This window comes from Mesoplodon bidens, assembly GCF_964165515.1.
Source record: "Mesoplodon bidens genome assembly, chromosome: 8".
Taxonomy (NCBI): domain Eukaryota; kingdom Metazoa; phylum Chordata; class Mammalia; order Artiodactyla; family Ziphiidae; genus Mesoplodon; species Mesoplodon bidens.
This window is the reverse complement of record NC_138165.1, coordinates 3,600,617-3,622,884: the sequence shown is the minus strand read 5'-3', so window position 1 is coordinate 3,622,884 and position 22,268 is coordinate 3,600,617. Positions and strand designations below refer to the sequence as shown.

The window sequence follows — 22,268 nt, the reverse complement described above, 5'->3', positions numbered from 1 at the left end:
TTTTCAGCTTCCATAATCACAAGAGGCAATTCCTTGTAATAATATATATCTCTTATTGGTCTGTTTTTTCTGGCAAACCATGACTAATACAGTGGGGATTGAATTCTGAAACTGCCCCTAGCCATCTAGGATGACCCTAGGATGTCAGTCAGAAAAACCATCTCCCTCATAGATAAATGCGATATGAAACTTTCATCTTTCTTTGGGCTCTGCTCCTGGAAGCTCTAAAATTCTATGAGTAACATCTATGTTATTAACAATTGCAGTTTGCATTTCAACATGTCAGTGACATTGAAAAGCACCAAATTCAGATTTTCCACTGCTGTCCTTTGGCTATGGACAAATATCTTCAGGGGTCAAAAACAATGTAAGAACTCTTTCTATCTAGAGCTTCCACAGACAATGAAAGGTGGGTTTAACTTACTTTAATAGCTTAGTTACTGATCCCACCTCCCCAAATGCCTGTAATCTATATCTCTCATTTGGGAGAAAGCTTTTTTTATTTATTAATCATCAGCTAGAGACTTATCTGAATGGCTGAGTGCAGTGAAACTTGCACAGAGTGCAATGTAGAACAAGAGGTCTGGCTTTGGGGTGGAGACTGAGTCTGAAGCTTGGCTCAACCACTGGAGGGTTAAGACCCTGGCAAGTTCCTCATTTTTATCTGAGCCTCAGTTTTCTTGTCTGTAAAACAGGAATAATCATTGCTATTTATCACGATTGTTCTGATAACTAAATAATTGTGTGTGTAAGGGCATGTATGTATTATATATTTGGATGCACACTGATTAGGGCACAGTTATTACCTAATATTTAGATGTTATATGGAAGCACAATTACAGAAGGGGAATCTGAAAATGGTAAAAATAATTCCCTTGAAACTCAGAAAGACAACTTGGCAGATGAAAAACAAAAAGAAGAATTCTTAAATATACCATTTTCTTTGTCTTCTTTATCTAGAGAGTTTTTGCTAAGCTGCAGTATCATATTTTTTATCACAGTGTGCGATAATTTTGGAGTCATATTCTCAAGTGCTTTTACATGATACAGTGAGTGTTTATCAATTAAATTAAAATGCAGATTCTCTTATCTGTTACTGTTGATACCAATACTTTCTCAGATAAAAATGACAGTGGAGTGTTTTTCTTTTCGCATAAGGTGTTTCCTCTTACTTAGTATATTCTTTTTGCTTTTATTAAAGTATTTGGGTTATGTAAACTAAGACAGTATTATCTGCATTGTTATCTCTGCTGTTTCTTGGATGAAGGGAATATATATGTAAAGAGAGTTACGTATTGTTATTTTTAATAGAATGACTGTTTCGATCAATTATCACCTATTGACCCCAGCTATCTCCTCACCTTTATTCTATATCTGTGAATTCCACAAGAGCAAGGCTTTGGAAGTATTCAAAATAATGTACAGGGTCTTCCCTGGTGGCGCAGTGGTTGAGAGTCTGCCTGCCGATGCAGGGGACACGGGTTCGTGCCCCAGTCCGGGAAGATCCCACATGACGCAGAGCGGCTGGGCTCGTGAGTCATGGCCACTAAACCTGCACATCCAGAGCCTGTGCTCCACAACGGGAGAGGCCCCAACAGTGAGAGGCCCGCGTACCACAAAAAAAAAAAATAAATAAATAATAATAATAATAATAATAATGTACATAGAGTTCAGTATAATTGCTTTTTGTATTAATTCTTTTTATCCTAATTTGAGAGATGAGGAAATTAAGGATGAGTAACATTTCTTTTTATCTTGTACTGTTTTCTTTATTGCTTTAGACAGTAAGCAAAGGTTTATTCTAGAATAATGACTTAAAATATAAGAAGGTCTTTGAGTTTATTAAATATGCCCTTAATACATTTACCTTTTTTTTTTTCATTTAACAAAGGTGCACCTTCTTCTTTAATTAAGGTTCAGTAACTTGTGCACGGTTACTTGCCTATTCCCTTGCCTTTACCACTTCAGTGCAAGCTCATTTACAACTTCCAGCACCTGAATTATTTTACTGAGGCCTTTCTCTAGCCACTGAAGCATGCTTTGCCTGTTTTTGTGACAAGCCTGAAATATAAAGGACTTAATGCCTGTGAGCTAGTGTATAAATACCCCAGTTTCTTATCATTTATTGGGTCAAGTTCTCTTTGGGTATGTACTCCCTAGTGACTCCTAGAATTTTCCCAGTAGGATTAAGTTTTAGTTGCCCTCAGTGCTGGTTGGTTTGATTAAAAAAAAAAAAAATACTTTTTACTAGTTTCCCTCCCATCCTTATCTTTGCCACCACCCATTATTTACAAGGTGAAGTGTTTTCTTCACCTTGTAGATAAAGTACTTGCACCCTGATGCCTGCCTTAGAACCTCCTTTGGGGGGAATTCAAATAATAACATTCACTCCTCCATTCATTAATTAGTTGACCTGGTGTGCAAAGCCAGATTTGCCTGACTCCAGAAATTGGATATATTCCACTATGCCACACAGCCTTTAATAAAATGCATATAAAGCATAAACCCATTTCACAGACCCTGAAATCTTACAGACAGAGAAATTAGTACATGAAGAGTGAAGGAGTCATGAAACGGCTGAATCGAAGTAAAACATTAGCTTCTACTCTAATTAGAAGACTTAGTTCTGAGGTGGTGAGTACTGGTGAGAGACATGAATTGGATGTTTCCTCCCAACGTCTCCTTCCACAGGCAGGTAGATGGAATCTTAGAGGATACTATACCTATAAGCTGAACATTGTTGAGTATTTATGTGCTTGGCTATCAGTTAAGATGTTTACTTTCATTATTACATTTAATCCTCACAACAAACACATGAGGTAGAACCTTACATATCTATTATTGTGTGTCACATGACCCCATCACTTCATAGTTTAACTCAACACCTGTTTTGCAAATATCTCAGAACTTTGTGGGTCAGGACTTGGACAGAGCTTGCCTGGTTGGTTCTTCAGCTCCTTGTGGAGTTGACTAGACTCTCTTGGTGAGATATGGTTAGTAGCTGGGCCAGTCTGGGGGACAACACATTTATTCACATGTTTGCTGCTGTGGCAGGGACATCTGGAAGGCTGGGCTCAGCTGGGTCACTCTGTTTCTCCCTTTAGTCTCAAGGTCCCTCTGCATGGTCTCTCAGGGCTGTAGGGCTTCTTTCACAGTACCTTGGGGCTCCAAGCCCCCAAGGCAGAAGGTGCCAGACCTATTGAAGGCTAGTCCTGGGACTATCAGAGTATCATTTGCAATGTGTTCCATTGAGCATGAGTCAACTCATACTCTGAGGGAGAAGAAATAGACCCTGTCTCTCAACAGAAGGCATGTCAAAGACGATCTTTAATCTTCCACCTGCAGGCACCACATCCATTCCCATTTTATAGATGAGGAAACAGCCCAAAAGATATCATGTGTCTTTCCTAAAGATACAATGTTAAAAAGTAGAAGAGTTTAATGTTGAACCCAGGTATCCGATTCATTGGTGATGAAATCTATTTCTAGAAGGGAAGTTGCAGAACAGTTTAATTGGAGGAAAGTATAGAGAAGAAAGTTTGTCAGAAGGGAATTGAGTCAGAGCCTGTTAACAGCCTACCTAATATCCAATATTCATTCTCCTCTTCTTTATTGAACACAGTGATGTTTTTCATTAAATTTTTGTTCCTGTTTAGAGGGAGCAAAGTTCCTAGTTAAAACCAGGACATCCCTGGCCTACTTCTTAAGGATGGCCATGCAACATGGTCCTGGAAAATTGTTTCCAAGAAGAAGTCAGTAGTTTTCAAAAAGGCTGACTTAGCAGATGTGTACCTTTTTGCTTTTTACCCCCACTACTTCCCCCTGCTGGGACATAAGGGTAGTAGCTGGAGTTTGTCGAGTCATCTTTTTTTTTTTTTTTTTTTTTTCTTTTTGCGGTATGCGGGCCTCTCACTGTTGTGGCCTCTCCCGTTGCGGAGCACAGGCTCCGGACGCGCAGGCCCAGAGGCCATGGCTCACGGGCCCAGCCGCTCCGCGGCATATGGGATCCTCCCAGACCGGGGCACGAACCCGTATCCCCTGCATCGGCAGGCGGACTCTCAACCACTGCGCCACCAGGGAGGCCCTCGAGTCATCTTATGAGGAAGAAAACAAAAGCTATAGCCTATGAAGAGGAAAGTGTAAATCTAAAAAGATTTCTGGGCCCCTGATGATATCTGGAGCCAAAATACCAACCTTAGACAGATTAACATCAGACTTCTCGTTAACTGGGAATAAAAAATAAAATAAACTATTACTTGATTTGAGTTACTGTTCTCTCTCTTTATAAAATTGTCTGTTACATGCAGTCAAATGCAAATTATAACCAACAGGAATAATGTGTGATTTTATACTCTCTGAATCAGATGGAGAAAGAGAGAAGAAAATGCTACCCTTTTAGAGAAAATGCAGACGCTCACTGATGCAGAGCAATTGTATAAATGGCTGAAAACTGATGAGTGGGAGTTGGGATGATACCTCATGGGTTTCTTGCCCTCCAGAGGAGACAGAGGATGAATATGTTTGCTCACATCTGGGTCACTGAAGCCAGTTTGATCTTCATTATCCAGGAGGCCACCTCCTTGTGTGTCAAGGAGAACAATGCAAGAGATAAAACAAGGGAGCACAAGGTTAAGTATGAAGCAAGAGCTATAGATAAGGTTTCCACAGGCAGTGGAGGAAAGAACTCTCTAGACTGGCATGGTTGGGGGGCTGCCTTAGGGGCCAGTCCCCCGTTGGTGGGTCATGCACCATAATTGTGGCACACCCACTCTGAAAGCTAAGTGGGCTCAGCCTTTATTTTATTTTATTTTTTTAATTAGTTTCTGCTTTATAACAAAGTGAATCAGTCATACATATACATCTGTTCCCACATCCCTTCCCTCATGCATCTCCCTCCCTCCCACCCTCCCCATCCCACCCCTCCAGGCTGTCACAAAGCACCGAGCTGATCTCCCTGTGCTATGCGGCTGCTTCCCACTAGCTATCTACCTTATGTTTGGTAGTGTATATATGTCCATGCCTCTCTTTCGCTTTGTCACAGCTTAACCTTCCCCCTCCCCATATCCTCAAGTCCATTCTCAAGTAGGTCTGTGTCTTTATTCCCGTTTTACCCCTAGGTTCTTCATGACATTTTTTTTTAATTCCATATATATGTGTTAGCATACAGTATTTGTCTTTCTCTTTCTGACTTACTTCACTCTGTATGACAGACTCTAGGTCTATCCACCTCATTACAAATAGCTCAGTTTCGTTTCTTTTTATGGCTGAGTAATATTCCATTGTATATATGTGCCACATCTTCTTTATCCATTCATCCGATGATGGACACTTAGGTTGTTTCCAGCTCTGGGCTATTGTGAATAGAGCTGCAATGAACATCTTGGTACATGTCTCTTTTGGAATTATGGTTTTCTCAGGGTATATGCCTAGTAGTGTGATTGCTGGGTCATATGGTAGTTCTATTTGTAGTTTTTTAAGGAACCTCCATACTGTTCTCCATAGTGGCTGTACCAATTCACATACCCACCAGCAGTGCAAGAGTGTTCCCTTTTCTCCACACCCTCTCCAGCATTTATTGTTTCTAGATTTCTTGATGATGGCCATTCTGACTGGTGTGAGATGATATCTCATTGTAGTCTTGATTTGCATTTCTCTAATGATTAATGATGTTGAGCATTCTTTCATGTGTTTGTTGGCAGTCTGTATATCTTCTTTGGAGAAATGTCTATTTAGGTCTTCTGCCCATTTTTGGATTAGGTTGTTTGTTTTTTTTGCTATTGAGCTGCATGAGCTGTTTATAAATTTTGTAGATTAATCCTTTGTCAGTTGCTTCATTTGCAAATATTTTCTCCCATCCTGAGGGTTGTCTTTTGGTCTTGTTTATGGTTTCCTTTGTTGTGCAAAAGCTTTGAAGTTTCATTAGGTCCCATTTGTTTATCTTTGTTTTTATTTCCATTTCTCTAGGAGGTGGGTCCAAAAGGATCTTGCTGTGATTTATGTCATAGAGTGTTCTGCCTATGTTTTCCTCTAAGAGTTTGATAGTTTCTGGCCTTACATTTAGGTCTTTAATCCATTTTGAGCTTATTTTTGTGTATGGTGTTAGGGAATGATCTAATCTCATACTTTTACATGTCCCTGTCCAGTTTTCCCAGCACCACTTATTGCAGAGGCTGTCCTTTCTCCACTGTACATTCCTGCCTCCTTTATCAAAGATAAGTTGGCCATATATGCGTGGGTTTATCTCTGGGCTTTCTATCCTGTTCCATTGATCTATCTTTCTGTTTTTATGCCAGTACCACACTGTCTTGATTACTGTAGCTTTGTAGTATAGTCTGAAGTCAGGGATGGGCTCAGCCTTTACGCAGTCAACATCACTGATGCTTCGTGCACAATCCATCCTCATTTAGTATTTACTGAATTACATTTGTAGTGTGACTGGAAGCCGACTACAAAACACACTAGTTCCAAAATACCTCTTGTGATGAAATCCCAGAAATATACTTTTCCTTTTCATGAAGTCTTACAGAGTCATCTTAAAACACAGATATGCTATCCTGAAGAACAGCAAGTAAGCAATCATCAGCCATGATGACTGCATGAGGTTACCAGCCAGTTAACACCCTCTTTCATTAGGAAGGAAGAGAGTTTGGCTCTCTGGGATGAGCACACTTCACTGAAGTAGGTTAATAACTTCACAAGAAAATGATTTACCAAGTTTAAAACAAACACTCAGAATAGAATTTAAAAGTTAAATCACTGAACACATTTTTTTCAATAACCATTTTTTAAATTGAAGTATATTTAATTGACAATGTTGTGTTAGCTTCAGGTGTACAGCAAAACATATTGAGATATATATATATGTATATATATATCCTTTTTCAGATTCTTTTCCATTATAGATAATTACAAGCTATTTAATATAGTTCCCTGTGCTATATAGTAGGTCCTTGTTTTTTATCTATTTTATACATAGTAGCGTGTATCTGTTAATGCCAAACTCTTAATTTATCCCTCTCCTCCTTTCCCTTTTGGTAACCATTAGTTTGTTTTCTATATCTGTGAGTCTATTTCTGTTTTGTAAATAAGTTCATTTGTATCATTTTTTTAGATTCCACATATAAGTGATATCATATGATATATGTCAATCACTGAACGCATTTATTCAACAAAATATATTGTCACTACATTTACCACACCTGGCCTCTTTGTGGGGCATCAGGCTTTAACATTTATTGTGAGACCTTGGACAAGTTACTTCACTTCTCTAAACCTTCATTTCATTCACCTGTGGCATGGAGCGCACCATAGTTTCTATTTTGCCAGGTTATTGTGATGCGATCATCACAACCCAACTGCTCATTTAATTTGAACAGGGCAAAGCCGGGGCATAATTGATGTTCTAAGAGTGTTGGCAAGTACAAGAAGAAGCGGGTGTAGTGTCCTGCAGTCTGGGAATGAGTTTACACTGAGTAGGTTCAAATCCCAGCTCTATCACTTACTGGGTGTTCCTTTGTATTATTTAACCTCAATTGTTTCCATTTTCTTCCCTTTAAAATGGGCACAATAATGCAGATGATGATTAAGTGTCATAAGGCACTTAAAGCAGCCTTTGGCACTTAATAAGCAATCCTGTCCTGATGGATATTATGGAGGTGGTCCTTACTTTACCCAATTCTGCAGAACAGTAAGTGACCACACGAACTGAAACTGTGAAAAGACATCTTAATCATTCATGAGAAAAACATGATTAGCTCTATGACCTTTAAAAAATTTTTGCCAAAGCATTAACAACTCTCTTAAGGTATAAATCAACTAAATTTCCATACAAAATTCTAAAATAAAAATAAATAAATAAAAACTCTCTTAGGGAAATGAAGAAAAACTAGTATTTACTTGGTACTCTGTAATCTAAAATATTAGAAATGTTGAGAATTAGACTATCTCATTTGTTTGCAAAAAAATCTTTCAAGAATAGTTTGAACAGTGCTTGCTGCCATCTAGCTGTATGACTAAATATGGAGGGTGCATCTTTCTTAATGCCTTGGTCAACTGTCATGCTGCTGTTTAAGTTTGGATCAGCTTCCACTGTTTCATCCTTTGTGTTTTCAATGTCATGAAACATTTTGGAGAGTTCTTTTACTGTGAAGTTTTTTGCTGGCATCACTTCCTCTGGGACATTGCCATTCTGTTTGTCATGAACCACCTCATTTATATTGATTCCTATCACCTTTGCTAATTTCCTGTGACTACAGACCTAGAGTCTTTCTGTGTCAGTGTCAGCATTTCCATGGCCAGCTATTTCTTCTGTAAATCTATTTACATTTGAATTTCGCTTCCAGTGCTCTCACTTTCTGTTTCTTTGCTGCAAAGTCATCTTTGTTGACCAATTCCCTCTTTGGGTTATCTACTTTTCTGTAAACTGTCACATGGGTTTATTACTGAGATACAAAGAAGCTACACAACTATACACTTTGCTGTCTGTGTGTTAATTAAGTCAGCAATGGCACAGTGGCCAATCTACCACAGACTTTGAAAGAAATGATGTGATTGGTTACCAATCATGATGCACATCTGCTATTTACATGTTAATTTGTGGACTGAAAAGCTAGCAGCAGAGTTTGTACTTTATGCACTATTACTTATGCTTATATCATAGTCACTGAAACTTGAATCATGTTGTTGGAGGACTGGTGTTACTTAAATCATGGTAACTGAAATTCATGCATATTGGATCTGCACAAAGTGGAGATGGTTTACAATGACCAAATTTATTAAATAGAAATATATAAACAAGAAAATTATCATTGTTTAATAGCCACTAAAATGTTAATTTCTGGGCATGTTTTAAATGTAGAAAGTAGAACCGCATTAGCATTCTCAAAGAGTGTTCCTATGTTTATTATTTTCCTGTTGGTGCTTTAACAAACTATCACAAAATCAGTGGCTTAAAGCAAGGTAAATTTATCATACGGTTCTTGAGGTTAGAAGTTTTAAGTGAAATTTATGAGGCTAAAATTACGGTGCCAGCAGAGCTGTGTTCCTTCTGGAGGCTTCAGGAGAGAAACTGTTTCCTTTCCATTTCCTACTTACGTGGTTACTTGCATTCTTTGGCTTGTAACCCCTTCCTCAAATTACTAGATCCTCTTGGTTCTGTCGTCATATCTCCTACTTCTGATTGCCTCCCTTTATATGGACCCTTATGATCACATTAAGTTTACCCAGATAACCCAGGATAATCTTTGTATCTCCAGACCTTTAACTTACTCATATGATCAAAGTCTCTTTTGACAAGTAATGTAACATATTCACAGGTTCTGGGGATTCAGACATGGACATCTTTGGAGAGTGGAGCTTATTCTCTGCCACACCATGTGTCCTGTAAACCAAACCTCAAGGCATATACAATGATCCGTTTTACCCATAAGGAACCTGAGACTTAGAGAGATGAAGAGGCTGCTTTATGATCATGTTAGAAATATTTGAATGAGTTATTTTTATTTAATATAATAATTACCAATTATATATTGGATAATAATCTAGACACAAAAAGACAAATATTCCATCTCTCCTTCCCCCAGGCCTGGGAGCAGCACAGAAGGTTTGGTTCCCAGAAAGATCAGCTGCCAGGACCAAGGACCAGTCATTGCTATGCACATTGATCAATATTACCCATGGCTGGTCTCCATTCACTCCCTATAGAATAGCTCATTTTTCCTTATACAGAGCAGCCAAATTTAGGACATTCAACTAGACATGAGGATTTTTGCAGAGGTCAATATATGACTGGTCAAAAATAACTATTTTTTTTAACTGAATGTGTGTATGGTAGGAGGGGTGGATACACACACACATATATTCAGTTTAAAAGGAAGTTATTTTTGAATACCTTTCTTTCTTCCTTCCTTCCTTTCCTTCCCTTCCTCCCTCCCTCCCTCTGTCTTTTCTTCTTTTTCTTTCTTTCCTTCTTCCTTTTTCTTTCTTTCCTTCTTCCTTCCTTCCTTCCCCCTCTCTCCCTCACTCCCCCTCCCTCCCTCTCCCTCCCTCCCTCCTTCCCTTCCTTCCTTCTTTCCTTCCTTCCAGAGATTGTCTTATATGTATGCAACTGACAGTTGTGTTGACTACCTACCCAATATCCATTTTGACTTATTTTTCCCTTCCTAACAGAATTCCAATTTTATTTAAACATTCATGCTCCTCTATGAATTCATGTGCTTGTGGGAATGTTGTCTTCATCTGCAATCCCTGAGGATTCCTCCTGGTTGGTTTGAGCCAGTGATTCTCAAAGTTTGGTCCTGTGGTCATTGGGAGGGTGGACTCCTGAGACCTTTTCAGGGAATCCACGAGGTCAAAGCTATCTTCATTTTAATAATAGATATTAATGAACTTTGTCACTCGTGTCCTCTCATGCATGCAGAATGGAGTTTTTCAGAGGCTACAAGATGTGTGATGATATCACCACTTAGACGGCTAATGGAATGTGTACTGTGGCTTCTTTTAAAATGTTCTCAGTTTTCATTTCTAACACAATGGATATTGACAGATCCAAAACAGATATAGATATCCAAAATCTCTTCAAGATTTTTAAGAGTGAAAATGGATCTGGAGACTAAAAACAAGTCTTGAAAACTGCTGATCTAAGCAAATGCTTGTGGTCCCTCTCCATTGCCAGTGATTGGAGTAGCATAAACCTGGGACACAATCTAGCCAATTAGAAGAAGCCTTCAGAGCAGCTGTGTGTATGTGGTTCTGAGAAAGGATTCTCCATTCTTAAAAAAAAAAAAAACACAGAATTGAGGCAGATTTGTTTATGTATTTATGTATTGGTTCTGGGCATCGTTGTGTCTAGATGTGATGCCTGGAACTGCACGACCACCTTGTTCCAGCCTGAGGAAGAGACAGCCAAAGAGGAGAAGCCCTGAAATTCCATGCTCAGAGCTCTCCTTGTCTCTAAACTCCTTGTTATTTGAGATAACTCATCCCTGTAATGTTTAAGTCTCTGCAAGTTAGATTTTCTGTTACTTGCAGCAGAAAGCCTCCTCACAAAATATGCATTATGCCTAACTCTGTAAACAATAAAAGAAATAACATCAGATCACTGGAGGTGCTCAGTATGGCTTTTACTCCTTTTGGTACTTCTTTTAACTTCACAGCTAGTAATTCCATAACAGAGTAGAATATATTTCTATAGGTTATTTTTGGACTCTGTTAAAAGACTCTCTGTTAGGACATGTGGGGCTCTACTTTTGCTCATTTCCTTTAACAGAGTAAGCAACATAAATCAAGACACGTGAGTTATCTAGTTCTGGGCCCACATCAAATAAATAATCAGCAACCTACAATGAATTTTTTTTTTGTATTTTTAAATCCCAAAGGAATGAGTTTATACATCAACTTGAGCATCCCAGTGTTAAAAGTCAGAAAAGTGACTTTTCTGTGGAAAATAAGCAGAATTGGCATAGGGAGTATGTTATCTAGAATTTTAAATTTGGATATATTGCTAAGGTTTTACCGATCCAGTAGTCATTGTCATATATCCATAGAGCTGCTTTTATGTAATGCATGTAACTAAGGAACCCAATTTAAAAATGAAAACTATAGTTGAGCCCATGAGCTATTCACTGGAGATAATGAATTCTCAAATGGTAGAATTTTGTTGATGGAATCAACTTGGTTATTTTTGTGTGTTTCTTGTGATATTAGTGTCTGTCTGTCTATCTATCTATCTATCTATCTATCATCTACCCATCTATCTATCCATCTGTCTGTCTGTCTATCTATGTGTATGTATATATTTCTACTTAAAGAATAGTAATGGAAGACCTACTATGTGCCAAATCCTGTGCAATTGAGACCCATTTAATCATCCCAAAAAATGTATTTATCAATGTCTATGCCCCAAATACTATGTTAGTAAATTGGCAGTTAGTGGTAAGCAAATAAGGAAAACTTCATCATAAAATGGATTGTCTGGAGTGGGGCTTTCATCCAGAGACCTGAAGATAAGGAGGCTGTCATGCAGTATTTGACAGGCATCTCCTTGGTAATGTGATGAACAAAACTACAGGCTCTGACCCTTTAAGCCTATGGGGCCATTACAAACAGAATAGACACTGTGATATGTAGCAACCAAATTTACAGGGTCACTCAGGTTCCATAGAAACTATTTATTTAGCTTTAGGTAACAAAATACTTAGAATAATGAAGATAAATATTCGATGAGTACCATTGGCAGAGCTGCAGGAAATATTAATGAAGTTCTCATCAGAATTGGGCTTCATCAAAGAGAATTCCACATAATGTGTTGTGAGTGTGAATGTAAAAGTAAAGAAACTAAATGCTTGTAAATGGCCAGAATAAAGTTTTAAATATATCTAAACATCCCTGATAAGGCTGCATTACTGTTGATATTAGGAAACATTTATTTTTTATTTATTAATTCCTTTTATGGTTTACAAAATGCTCTGTGTGTTAGGCACTGTGTCCTAGTTGGTGGGGTTGGAAATTAGAAAGGGACAGGTTTCTTGAAAGCAAGAATCTGCCAATCTTGTTGAAGGACAGACTTGTAAACATAATGGTGAAATAAAAGAAGTGCCTTAGAAGTAAACAAATGCCTTGGGAACATGGAGAAAGTACTTTCCTAACTCCACCTGTCCCCTGCCTATCTTTTCAATGTCGTCTTTTGCCTTATTTTAAGGTAGAGTTAACTTGATTATTTAGTGTTTGAAACTTTCTCAGTCTAGGCTTTGTATAGGCTTTGCTTTGTGTCTGGAACACTCTGCCCAACCTCTCATGCATGATTATTGTCTATTGATCACCTAATACATTGTTTTCCAGACCATCTTTCCTAAATTAATGTTTCTCAAAGTGGGGTTCCTGAACCATCCGTATCATAAGTGTCTAGGAATGTACTTTAAAAATGCAAATTCTTAGATACCTCCACATCAGACCTATTGAATGAGATTCAAAGATATGCATTTTCATACATTTCCCTGGAAAATTAATTTGCATACTAAATTTGATCCCCACTGTCCTAGATTGTGTCAGGGTTCTCTTCTGTGATACCAGAGCCACAATGATGCCTTCCTCCCATAAGACTTACTGCCTGAAATCATTGCTGGTCTGTTAAATATGTCTGCTAGCTGACAATTGTAAGTCCACTGTCTCACACAGAGTGTGATTCTCATAGGTGACCAATAAATAGATGTAGGTCTAACAGAGAAGGAGCGGATGTTATCCAGGTAATTAAGGGACAGAAGAGCCTTCCAGGCAGAGAGAACATGTGCACCTACTAAGAGAAGAGTGAGAAGTTCGGTTCTATGTAGCACAGATGGGGCTGGCTGGGTTTGTGGGAGTTAGCTAGTGAAGGGCTCTAAGTCATGCTATGGAGGTGAGGTTTCTTTTCGCCTTATCAACAATCAATACCTACAGAAAGCTCCTAAAAATGGCATAACAGAGAAAAGAAGGACAGAATACAAGAGACTTAGGTATCAGACCTGGATTGGTCATGGACTGGGTAATTTGCTTTAAACAGTTACTTGACCTTGTGTCTTAATTTTCCTAACTGGTAATTAGGTATAATTATCTCACACTTTCTTATTTTACAAGGATGAATATTTACATAGGCTGTACAAATGTGCATACCATGAAAAGCATAAAAGCGTTAAGTAAATGCCAAGTATTTTTTTAATACAGTTTGACATTCCTCTTTCATGATTAAAAGCTTTATTTGAGAGACATGAATATTCCCGATAGTTAAAATTTCAGACTGTTTCTCTATTACCGAAAGCCACAAAGTACTCTTGAGGGAAATACTCTTTACTTGTATATATCACTTATATCTTCCATTAATATCAAGTTCTTTATTTATGTTTTGTGATGGTACATTTTACTCTCTCGTAAGCCCAGGTTGTGTGGGTCTGCATGACTTGTATTTTGACACTTCATGTTTCAAATGTCATCAATGGCTTTTGACATATAGCAAATTTCATATTACATCTTACAGCAATGTCTGTTCTTAGCAAACTGCTGATCTTTTCTTTTTCTTTTTTTAATATCCAAAAGAAAAAAAAAAAACCTGCCTGGATTGGCTCTTTCACTCTCTTAGTGTCAAACAATTGTGACTGTGTAAAATGTTGCACATTCTAGGGCTAACATTGGTTCTGTGCTATTTTCCTTGGCATCAAAAAATCCACGTTTTAACAGAGGGGCATAGCTTTGCTTTGAAGGAATGAGTGTTTGCAAATTAATGTAGATAGTCAAGTTTTCAGATGCTTAAAGAAGTTAGTCTATACTAAGTTAACCAACTGAGTCATTCAAAGTTTTAGTACTACATATATTCAGTTATGAGTCAGTATGAAATGAAAGTTTAGTCTTTATGACAAGCACATAAAAACTTACATTTTAGTTTTCTCATATAAATGCAGTATTACTTGGGCATGTTGAGGGCGCTTGAATCTAGGCAAAGGTTTTTGGAACTCTTTGGAAGAGTAGTATGAAGCATAATGATGATGATGATAATAATAATAATAATAAATTCATGTACAGGCACTGAGCTAGGAATCATGCTTTTTATATTTATTTCCACCACAATTCATGTTGTCAGTACTATTTATCACTATTTTACAGTGGACAAATCTCAGAAATGAGAAAATACAAGTCATATGTTCAAGGGCATAACTCATCAGCTTAGGTCTACCTACCTCCAATCCATGCTATTTCAGCACAACATGCTGCTTCTACGTCAGTATTTGAGGGCAGGGAGATAGACTCTAATGAGAATCAGAAGTGATATTTCAGTGATATTTAAAGTGTGTTGGGAGGTAGAAACTATGTCAATTTCAAATAAGAAATTTTCTTTGTAAGATATTTGTGGTTTCTCAAGGAGACGGTATATATTATATAAGGAGAAACCTTGCAGTTCTTCCTGATTGGATGGGACTCTTATATGTTAGCAGAAAACCTTGGGAAGAATGAGAAAGAGAACAGTGGCATTTTCCAGTGGTAGGGCCTTTACTTGCATTCTCATTCAACCACTTCTGAGTAGCCATATTCACTGTTAAGTTTGTCTTCCATATTTATTCTGTAGCTCAGCCCATACAATAGTTCCCTTGCCTAGGTCCTTATAAATTGAATGCAATTATAACCTAAAAATTGAATAAAATGACTTAGAAAATGCATTACTTTTAATACAATCAAGAGTTTAGAATGACTTGTGCTTTCCTTAGTCTTTGCAACCTATTTCTTCTTAGCTAATTTATGTAAAAGTATCTTACAAAAATACCTAGGATATTTTTGGAAGGTTTTTAGGGAGGCAACATAGCTTACATAAAGAGTTTGGCATTTCAAGTCATGCAAACTTTGGTTTAAATCTCAACTTTGCCACATGAGCTCCTGTATATATTTTAATGTTAATAGTGTCAGCTTCTTCACTTGTATATTTTGGATGATAATAGCATATACATGGAAGGGAAATATAAATAATATTTTAAAAACAATTATTGTAAACATAGAGTGACTTGGTGGATAAAAAAACAAGACACATATACATGTTGCCTACAAAAGACTCACTTCAGATCTAAAGACACACACAGAAAGTGAGGTGATGGAAAAAACATACTTCATGCAAATGGAAATGAAAGAAAGCTAGGGTAGCATACTGAAATCAGATAAAATAGACTTTAAAATAAATACTGTTACAAGACACAAAGAAGGACAATACCTAATGTAAAGGGATCAATCTAACAAAAAAGTTATAACAATCATAAATATACATGCACCCAACATAGGAGCACTGAAATAAAGCAAATATTAACAAGCATAAAGGGAGAAATTGACAGTTATACAATAATAGAGGACTTTAATACCCCATTACATAAATGGACAGATCATCCAGACAGAAAATCAATACAGAAACACTGGTCTTAAATGACATATTAGACCAGATAGATGAATAGATATATACAGAACAGTTAATCCAAAACCAGCAGAGTACATATTCTTTTCAAGGGCACATGGAAAATTCTCCAGGATAGATCATATGTTAGGCCACAAAATAAGCTTCTATAAACTTAAGAATATTTAAATCATATCAAGCATCTTTTCAGACCACAACTGTATGAGACTAAAAGTCAAGAAAAAAATGCAAAAAGATACAAACATGTGGAGTCTAAACAGCATGCTAATAAACAACCAATGGATCATTGAAGAAATCAGAGGGGAAATTTAAAAAATACATGGAGACAAATAAAAATGGAAACACAGTGATCCTAATTCTATTGGATGAAGCAAAAGCAGGTCTAAAAGGAAATTTTATATCAATACAAGCCTACTTCAGGAAATAAGAAAAATCTCAAACAATCTAACTTTACACTAAAAGAGCTAGAAAAAGGAACAAAACCCAAAGGTAGTAGAAGGAAAGAAATGAAGATCAGAGCAGAAATAAATGAAACTGAACCAAAAAAAAAGAAAATATCAATGAAACTAAGAGCTGGTTCTTTGCAAAGCTGAACAAAATTAAGAAACCTTTAGCCAGACTCATCAAGAAGAAAAGAGAGAGGGGGCCCAAATAAATGAAATCAGAAGTGAAAGAGGAGAAGTCACAACTAACACCACAGAAATACAAAGGATCCTAAGAGACACCTACAAAAATCATGTCAGTAAAATGAACAACCTAGAAGAAATGAATAAATTTCTAGAAACCTACAATCTCCTAAGACTGAAATCAAGAATATTAAATATGAACAGACCAATTAACAGTAATGAAATTGAATCATTTAAAAATTTTTTTAAATAATTAAAAAAAATTCTCCCAATGAACAAAAGTCCAGGACCAGATGGCTTCAAAGGTGAATTCTACCAAATATTTAAAGAAGAGCTAACACCTGTCCTTCTCAAATTATACCAAAAAATTGAAGAAGAAGGAATGCATCTGGATTCATATTATGAGGTGAGTATCACACTGATATCAAAACCAGAAAAGACTTGAACACACAAAAGAAAGAAAGAAAAAGAAAGAAAGAAAGAAAGAGAAAGAAAGAAAGGAAGGAAAGAAGAAAGAAAGAAAAGAAAGGAAGGAAGGAAGGAAGGAAAAGAAAAGAAAAGGAAAAAAGAAAATTACAAGCCAAACTTGTAACCTCTGAACATAGATGCAAAAAAATCCTCTGTATATGCACTGTATTCATGGATTAGAAAAATGAATATTATTAAAGCCATACCACCCAAAGCAATCTACAGATTCAGTTCAATCCATATCAAAATTACAGTGGCATTTTTAACAGAACTAGAACAAATAATTCTAAAATTTGTATGGAAATACACACATACACACACACACACACAGATCAATGGAACAGAATAGCAAACCCAGAAATAAACCCACACTTATATGGTCAATTAATCCATATCAAAGTAGGTAAGAATATACAATGGGAAAAATCTTTCCAGTAAATAGTGCTGGATAAAACTAGACAGCTATATGCAAAAGAATCAAACTGGATTAATTTCTCATATCATATACAGAAACAAACTAAAAATGGATTAAAGACTTCAATGAATACCTGAAACCATAAAACACCTAGAAGAAAACAAAGGAAGTACACTCTTTGACATCAGACTTAGCAATATGTTTTTGGATCTGTCTCAGGCGAGTGAAACAATAGCAGAAATAATTAAATGGGACTACATAAAACTAAAAAGATTTTGCACAGCAAAGGAAACTATCAACAAAATGAAAAGGCAGCTTAGTTAATGGAAGAAAATATTTGCAATTGATATATCCAACATGGGATTAATATCCAAAATATACACAGAACACAATTTCAAAATATTAAAAATTTGAGTAGAGGACATGAATAGACTTTTTTTTTTCAAAGAAGACATACAGGTGGCCAACAGAAACATGAAAAGATGCTCAACATCACGAATCGTCAGGGAAATGCAAATCTAAACCACAATCAAATACCATCTCACACTTGTCAGAATGGCTGTTATCAAAAAGAGCAAAAAATAACAAGTGTTGTTGAGAATGTAAAAAAAGGGAATTCTGGTGTGTTTTTTGTGGGATTGTAAGTTCGTTCAACCACTATGGAAAACTGTATGGAGATTGCTCAGAAAGTTAAAAATGGAACTATTATATGATCTAGCATTTTCATATCTGGGTATTTACCCAAAGAAAACAGAAACACTAATTTGAAAAGGTCTATACACTCCAACGTCATTGAAGCATTATCTATAATAACCAGGATATGGAAACAACATAAGTGCCTATGCCCATAGATAGATGAATGGTTAAATTCCTAATTTGCTACAACATGGATGAATCTAGAGGGTATTATGTTAAGTGAAATGTCATACAAAGACAAATACCATATGATCTCACTTATTATGTGGATTCTAAAAAACTAAACAAAATAAACAAACAAACCAAACAATGAAAACAGTCATACAGAGAAAAAACTGGTGGTTTCCAGAGGGGTGGGTGGGGCAGGTAGAGGGTGGACAAAATAGGTGAATGGGTTTAAGAGATGCAAACCTCCAGTTATAAAATAAATAAGCCATGGTGATATAATATACAGCATAAGAAATATGGTCACTGATATTGTAATAAATTTGTTTGGGGACAGATGGTTACTAGATTTATCATTGTGATCATTTCATAATGTATGCAAATCTCAAATCACTCTATAGCGCACCTGAAACTAACATAATACTGTACATCAATCACATTTCAATAATTTAAAAAATATTGCATTATTATATAGTAGGTACCCAATAGGTGTTGACTATTGAACAAATGCATTTTTAGCAAACAACTGTTTCTTACCACATATTAGGTAACAAATTTATAAGAAGTAAATATAATCTGGAACCATCTTAACATTTTTTTTTGCCTCTCTATATATGTAAGAATCTGAGAAATCATTATGCCAGGCCTCATACTGAGAGTATTTTCTGCTATCAAGGACTCTTGTTTTCTTCATTTCTTTTCAGAACCCTCTCAAGGTTTGCATGCTTTTTATACATCTAGAATAAATTAACTTTCTTAGAGATAAGACTTGATCCAAAACATTTCTTCCATTAAAGAGAGGTGGTCATTTTCTGACATTTCCCCCTATTTATCCATGTGCCGATTCTTTTACCTGGAACTTGGATTCATAGTAGTCAGAATAACGATATCCTTCAAAGACCTTGTCACCAATACAGGCTTCTTTTTAACTGAATTCTAGGAATAAGATCTGGCAGTTTTGACTTACACCCTTAAGGCATAGCTGCAGTGACATGTCACTTTCCACTGCTTTGAAATCCCACAAGGCAAAATCTTCATTCAAGTTTATGCTTCCCTTCTCTTGTCTTCCTTCTGTAAATACTTCTGATCTCTAACTCTATCCCTTGAAAACTACCAATCAGTAGCTAATGTGCATTCTGAATTACACTAGGGTACATTGAGTTCTGTTGGCACCCGACAAATAGCACTTAGTCATAATTAAAGCTTTTTGGTGTGGAAGACTTTTGCATAACAGTGTTTGAGCAGTCTCTTATGCTCATAATCTCAGTCTTTGTAAGCATAGAATGAGAAATAGGCATACGTGATGCTTTCATGAGTACGTAACAAATATGTACCACCACTGTAGGATATTTACAGGAATATTTGGAAGACCACAGTTTCCTCCCCACCCCTGCCCCATGTTCTTACACACTTGAAGAGTGTCAATTCACATCTCTATTAGATTTTTATTATCATTAACTGGAAAGTTCTCACAGAATCTCAAGAAGAATGGAGTGGTAGGAAGAATAATGACCCACAAAAATAGCCAAATCCTAATCCTCAGAACCTGTGAATATGTTAAGCTAACTGGCAAAGAAGAATTAATGTTGCTAACCAGCTGTCCTTAAAATAGAGAGATTATCCTTGATTATCTGGCTGAGCCCAGTACAATCAGGAGGGTCCTTAAAAGTGGAAGAAGGGACAAAAGAAGAGAATTAGTATTAAATGTGACTTTGGAAGAAAGATACACAGAAATGCAACATTGCTGGTTTTGAAGATACAGGAAGGGGGCTATAAGCCAAGGAATGTGGGTGGTTTGGGGGAATTAGAAAAGACAAAGAGATGGCTTATTCTCTGGAGGCTCTAGAACAAATGCAGATTGACAGCAGCTCGATTTTAGCCCAGTGAGACTGGTATCAGACTTCTGCAGAGATGTAAAACAAAACATTTGTGTTGTTTTATGCTGTCTAAGTTTGTGCTAATTTGTTACAATAGCCACATAAAATTAATGCATGATTTCTTTTCTTTTCCTATAAGCAGAGAGGGATGATAAATTAGCAAGGTTAACATGGGTGTTGAAGGGGGAGACAATAATGAGGACAAAACTAGAAAAAGCACTGTTAAAGGATGTTGATTTCTCATTTTGATCCATATGTCCATTATATGTCTTCCCTAAATGTGGCCAACAAAGTGCTTTGTTGGTGATCTCTGGCAGCACTCTTTGATCATTTATGATGGAAATAAATTATACTTTACCTGATAGAGAGGAATGTCCTTGTCCTCTTCCAGAAAATAAACAGATTATCATAATAAAATATCTATCTGAACAATCTAGGTCTATTGAAACTGTTATGCCTTAAAGGGGGAAAAAAAAGGTTCATCCCGTATTGTAGTTTTATGTAATTGCATCGCAGCAATTTGTCCAAATGATCCTTGTTAAAATAAAGAAATGGGCTACTGAACAATCTTACCACAAATCTTGAAGACAATGAGACATTTGATCTTGTCATGAATCATAAATGATTGTCTCATTATCTTTTATAAAGACTTAATGATACTTTGAGAGATTGATTTCTGTCATAGAAAATCCACACTCACCGATCAGTACCACGGACAGAACTAAGCATGTGAAAATCTTGACTAGAAGGTCGGTGTATATAAGCTGCTCAAAACACCAAACATGATAAATTTCTGAGAGGACCACTTTGAATTCTAACTGCTCTGTCTTCCTCTTTTCATTCTTTTCTTGTTATCATTTTGAGTGAAATGTTGTAATGAGCTTTGTAGTAAGCTTGAATTAATCACCAGAATCCATAAATAAATGGTGATGGAGATAATGATCTAAATTTTATAAAACATCTAGAGTGTAGAAGAGATTTACTAAATATTCATTACAGTTCATAAAATACATGAATGAAAATTTAGAAGTTTGAAACATTGTCTTAAAGCAAGATAGCCCTAGCAATTTTCTATGATATGTAGTTGATATACTGACACTGGTAGTGGGGGTAGAGTTTGGAAAGAGGAGATAAAGAGAGATGGGGGACAATTTCCTTTATTCAAAAAATAACAAGGTAATTTCTGTAATTTCAGACATTACTTAAAGTAGATATGGAGCATAGTTTAAAAAATCTGATTGTCTTTCATGTTGCAGAGAATCTTGGATTGGATTCTGAAGTTGCTAAAGCAAACACCCTGGGTTTTGTTGGCTGTCTGGCTTCAGTCCAATACAACCATATAGCACCACTGAAGGCAGCCCTGCGCCATGCCACCACTGCACCTGTAACCATCCAAGGGATCTTGACAGAATCCAGCTGTGGCTCGATGATGGATTCGGATGTGAATGCAGTGACCACGGTGCATTCTTCATCAGGTGTGCAAGAAAATACTCAAGGGAACTTCTCACACCAGTGCTACTTTGATGTCTTCAAGAAGCTTCGAGGCTAAAGGCTAATATTACCCAATTTGTTACCTTGTATGATTACAGGTGGTTAAGAATTATGACTGATTTCTTAGTGATATTTAATATGTTTAGATAATCCTAATTTTAATGAGTAGTTAGAAATAGATATATGTGTATATATTTAACTGTATGTACATTAACATATATGTTATTAAAAAAAAGAGCATCAAGCTTGAAGGCACATTGATCTTGGTTGAAATCCTTGCTCTGACACTTATTGGTCTGGTGACATTGAGTTACATACATTTTTGAATAACAATCTGAAAATGTATATATATATATTCACTACTGTTTAAGTGGTTGCTCCACTAAGGATTAAGGAATTTAGGGGTCAGGAAGGCAGGCTGGTTGTTGATCTATCAATAATACAATTCATGTGATTAAAAGCGACCTTCCTTGATAAAAGGAAAGTCCCACAGGACTACCATCCATATACCTTCTCTTATTTTGCCACTTCCTGAAATACCTTTTCTTAGTCACTGTCATTCTAGGTGTCTTGGAGTGTTCTTAGGATTTATTTTAATCAGGTGTGGTCATCAA

The 22,268-nt window shown here is 36.5% G+C and overlaps 1 protein-coding gene across 2 annotated transcripts in view; it reads left to right on the top strand.

Moving 5' to 3' along the window:
• CNTNAP5 (contactin associated protein family member 5) overlaps nt 1-22,268 on the top strand; it is a gene marked incomplete at its 5' end in the record, with an annotated part of 887,048 nt that overhangs the window by 861,205 nt on the left and 3,575 nt on the right. For both annotated transcript variants that reach the window (XM_081242026.1, XM_081242025.1), the window contains one exon: nt 21,420-21,638. In XM_081242026.1, coding sequence (XP_081098152.1) covers nt 21,420-21,638 — 219 coding nt within the window. The remainder of the gene's footprint in view (nt 1-21,419; nt 21,639-22,268) is intronic.